The sequence below is a fragment of the Geospiza fortis genome, unplaced genomic scaffold, assembly GCF_000277835.1.
Source record: "Geospiza fortis unplaced genomic scaffold, GeoFor_1.0 scaffold40, whole genome shotgun sequence".
NCBI lineage: Eukaryota > Metazoa > Chordata > Aves > Passeriformes > Thraupidae > Geospiza > Geospiza fortis.
This window is the reverse complement of record NW_005054297.1, coordinates 13,890,645-13,894,847: the sequence shown is the minus strand read 5'-3', so window position 1 is coordinate 13,894,847 and position 4,203 is coordinate 13,890,645. Positions and strand designations below refer to the sequence as shown.

At 41.3% G+C, this 4,203-nt stretch overlaps 1 protein-coding gene across 1 annotated transcript in view; it reads left to right on the top strand.

The window, feature by feature from the left end:
• KDR (kinase insert domain receptor) overlaps positions 1 to 4,203 on the top strand; it is a 29,610-nt gene that overhangs the window by 19,580 nt on the left and 5,827 nt on the right. Inside the window, exons 22-27 of the mRNA XM_005415657.3 lie at positions 471 to 571; positions 1,938 to 2,060; positions 2,201 to 2,312; positions 2,697 to 2,796; positions 2,914 to 3,019; positions 4,092 to 4,199. Coding sequence (XP_005415714.2) covers positions 471 to 571; positions 1,938 to 2,060; positions 2,201 to 2,312; positions 2,697 to 2,796; positions 2,914 to 3,019; positions 4,092 to 4,199 — 650 coding nt within the window. The remainder of the gene's footprint in view (positions 1 to 470; positions 572 to 1,937; positions 2,061 to 2,200; positions 2,313 to 2,696; positions 2,797 to 2,913; positions 3,020 to 4,091; positions 4,200 to 4,203) is intronic.

Sequence of the window (4,203 nt, the reverse complement as noted above, 5' to 3'; positions counted from 1 at the left end):
TTATTCCTCCAGGTCACCAGATGATGAAGTTAGGGTTCTTCTACATTAAATCAGCAGGGCTTCTTGCCAAATCAAAGTCCTTCTCCCTATGGCATATTCTTTTCTCATAAAGACTAGGTGGGGCTTCTCTCTCCTTGGTTTCTAAATTCATCTACTGAAACCAGAGAAAGCTTTACTGTCCTAGGAATTTGTGAGCTGAATTTTGGTTGTTTTTCTTTTGGGATTGTTTCACAAGTCTTTCCTCTGGAAATAAGCAAGGAGGCCTAGGGTATAACCCATCATCTCAAAGTTTATTTTGCACAAGACTAGTTTGATGTAAAATGGGTTGCTAGTGATAATTATAGAAAAGTGTTTGATTTGCTCTTCCAGTCCAGTGTGGCATAAGGTTCGGAGGGACTTTTACCTAACAAGCAATTATTGGTGAAATCAGTGACAAAGGGCATGTTTGACTGTCATCTGATTCTTTGCAGCTGGTCCTGAAGACCTTTGCAAGAACCCTTTGACCATGGAGGACCTCATCTGTTATAGCTTCCAGGTGGCAAGAGGAATGGAGTTCTTGGCTTCACGCAAAGTAAGGAACTTCTCAGGAAGAGTGGCATGTTATTTATTTGACTGCAGGAAGTAATGCTGTAGGTCTACAGGAGGAAACAGCATGTTCCTCTTTGGACTGGCAGTCAGCCGCATCATTTTCCTTTTGCTCCAAGACATTCCCAAATCATTAATACTCCAGAGTGAAACAGCCCATGCATTTATTGACACAAATGTTAGTGATCTGTATAAGGTTTATGGGCCACCAGTTCATAGAGGAATGGTTAAGTAGTTGGAGGAGGGGAACTGACTTAAAAGGACAATTGAAGGAATTAGGGACAAATCCCTGGTAAGAGGAGCTAAAAAAGAGTAAAGGATTTTGCTCTGAGGAGGTTGCTTGTACCTTGTGCACTGGGATTGGAAGGGCAATGTGAGGAGAGACAATACTCAGCTGTGAAACTTGTGTGGATTACTCCTTGGAGAATCTCTTGCCAAGGACACCCAGGCAGTCAACAGCACCTCACCTGCATTTTCTCCTTCTAGAAGTATTTTTCTGTGGTTTGAGTCTAAATATGTAGAGTACATGTTTCAAAGGATGACAATTCCAGCAAGAGTGAGGAATTGCCTGCAGCTGTATAGAAACAAAAACCCACTTAGAAATGAGAATAGAAAATAGAAGCAGGAAATACAACACTGCTCTAGAGTGCAGGCTAGGTGTTCAAGAGCAGACTTCAGAGTCTTTTTCTAAAAACATACTTTTGTCTGCCTCTCATATAAATCCCAATTGATGTGCAAATGTAAAAATACCTGCTTCCAGAATCTGCGGTTTCAGTCCATAGTAGAAGCAAATCTGAAGCCACTTTCAGAGCCTGATTTTTTTATTTTTTTTTTTTTTACTTCAGGCTATTGAGGCTTGAGTTCTGAATTGTTTGGGTTGTTAGCTAAGCTGCTATTCTGCATAGGTAGAGATGTGGACTTCTTTCTCTGTAGTAAAGATTAGTTTGTGTTGGAATCAAGTCAGCATTTTAGTGTGGTGTTTTTCAGAGAAATAGTGGGCTACACAGATTTGAGTGGACCTAAGTAAATCTAAAGGTAATCAGATCTGAACCTGTTTTGTGTTAGCTTCTTAGGATAATTAATTAGCTAACTTCAAAGGCCCTCTCTGCACAGTGGATAAACAGACGTATGTTTGGACTTGGGAACACAAGTCTCCCTGAGCCAAATCAGTTGTGACCATCAAAAAAGCACTTAAAATCAGCAACTGTTGATGCTGAGGTTTCTTTTTCTTAAAAGGTTTTAAGAATTATCTGGCCTTTGAGGGTAGGAGAGCACATATGTGAAAGAAATCAGCCCTGTGGACAGAGCTGTGACGACAGGCAGCACATGAAGTTGTTTACTTCTCTTTGCAGTGCATCCACAGGGACCTGGCTGCTCGTAATATCCTCTTGTCAGACAATAACGTGGTCAAAATCTGTGATTTTGGCTTGGCTCGAGACATCTACAAAGACCCAGATTACGTCAGAAAAGGAGATGTAAGTTTCAGATTATCTGTTTAAGAGAGAATTGATATGAAATCAAGACTTCTTTTTTCTTTTTTTCCCTTAAAGAGATTTTTGGAAACTCAGTGTTTTGCTAAACTGTGATACCATTTTGTTTATGGAAATGCTTTTAGGCCAGACTACCCCTAAAATGGATGGCACCGGAAACCATTTTTGATAGAGTATATACCATTCAGAGTGATGTATGGTCCTTTGGAGTTCTGCTGTGGGAAATATTTTCATTAGGTGAGTCGCTTTAATTTTACTGAGCCATCTCTAAACAAAAGAGTCTGAAGAAAGCAAAGTGTTCTTGGAACCTCTGTAGCATTTTCTTTTTACTTCTTGAAAAATTCCTGTATATTTTCTTCATCAAAATAAAATAGTCAAATTTTCTTTAAAATGCAAATGTAGGAACATGGGCTTGAAATGCTTCTTCATACAATTTCAGTATGTGATGATGTGCCTCATTTACTCAGTCAGTTGCTGTTTCCATCATAAATATAAATTGTTTACGCATCCAAATACACCAAATTGTCTTATTAACACAAACCATAGCAAGTTATTTGCTTGAAAATGAATCCCAGAATTTAAGAGTCTAATGCATTAAAATGACTGTTGCTTTCATTTTAGGCGCATCACCGTACCCTGGGGTGAAAATTGATGAGGAATTTTGCAGAAGACTGAAAGAAGGAACAAGAATGAGAGCACCAGATTATACAACACCAGAAATGTGAGAAACTCTTCTCCCATCTGCCCACATTTACCCCACACTACTAGCAGGTGCCAGGAGCAAGCAATGGGTGCTGTTTTCTTCACACTGGTATTTTAATTGGTTTTGTCATTCCAGGTACCAAACAATGTTGGATTGCTGGCATGGAGATCCTAAGCAGAGACCAACTTTTTCAGAGCTGGTGGAGCACCTGGGGAATTTACTGCAAGCCAATGTCCGTCAGGTACGTGACCCGTATTCTCTGTGGCTAAAACCACTGGCTGAATCTGTCCTGTCCTGCCAGCCATCACAGCATTCCATAGCTGGGCACTGTCTGCTGGAGCTGTCAGGGAGCCTGGGCTTCTTCTGCTGCCCCCATTACTGACCAGCAGTTGGGTCTCTGACTAGCAGAGAGTGACTGGTGGTGTAAAGATCCCAGAGGTTGTGCTCTAGTAAACAAAAGCCCCTCTCCCCTGCCAGCAAAGCTGCCCATGACACTCCTGCTGTCTCTGCTGGGGAGTTGTTGGCACAGGCTCAGTTCCCTGCTCTGCTGCTGATTTCTCTGCTGGCTGCAGAGGCATTCCAGCAGGTAGCTCCTGTTGATCTTACTGTGCCAAAGATGGTTATCTTTTTGTATGTGAGGGTGTGGGCTGCAATGCTTTTAATGACTATCCTGGAAAACAAGGATATAAGAACTTCATTGCCTGTGAGCAGCTCCATGCAAATTAATGTGGTAAGGCATGACCTGTGTGCAAGCATTGCAGTTAGAGAGCCCACTGTGACCAGGTGGGGACATGGGCCTCCCTCCCAAGCTCTCCATCTTGTGGCTTCCTCTTCAGTTACCATGGAAGTGGACAAGGCCAGGGCCATAGATGTGAGCCCACTGAATGAAGGAGGATGGATTTGGCTGTGTGCTCCATATTAAACAGACTCTCCCTTTCTAACTTCTGTGATAATGGGAATTGTGCTGCCCTTCTAAACTGTCAGGTTCATTTTCTTTGTGGCATTGGGATTCAAACGTTAATGAGATCTACTTTTATTTTTTCAAAGACATCAATAAAAAGTCCAGTTTATACATTATGTTACAGTATATAATATAAAAACCTATTAAAAAATTAAAACTACTTGGATGTGGTTCTTATTAAACTTCCTTCTTTTAATGTAGCTGCTCCTGCAAAGGTGGTATAATGTTCATAGTTTAATAAAACACCCACCCTGTTGAGCTGATGCATTCTCCATTACGTGCATGTATCTGTTTATGTCTGTGTGTCTCTGTAGCCTATTTAATTTTTGTGTTTTTTCACTGCATTCTACAGGATGGTAAAGACTACGTTGTCCTTCCTTTGTCAGTATCATTGAATATGGAAGAGGATTCGGGTCTCTCTCTCCCAACTTCACCTGCTTCCTGTAGGGAGGAAGAGGAAGTCT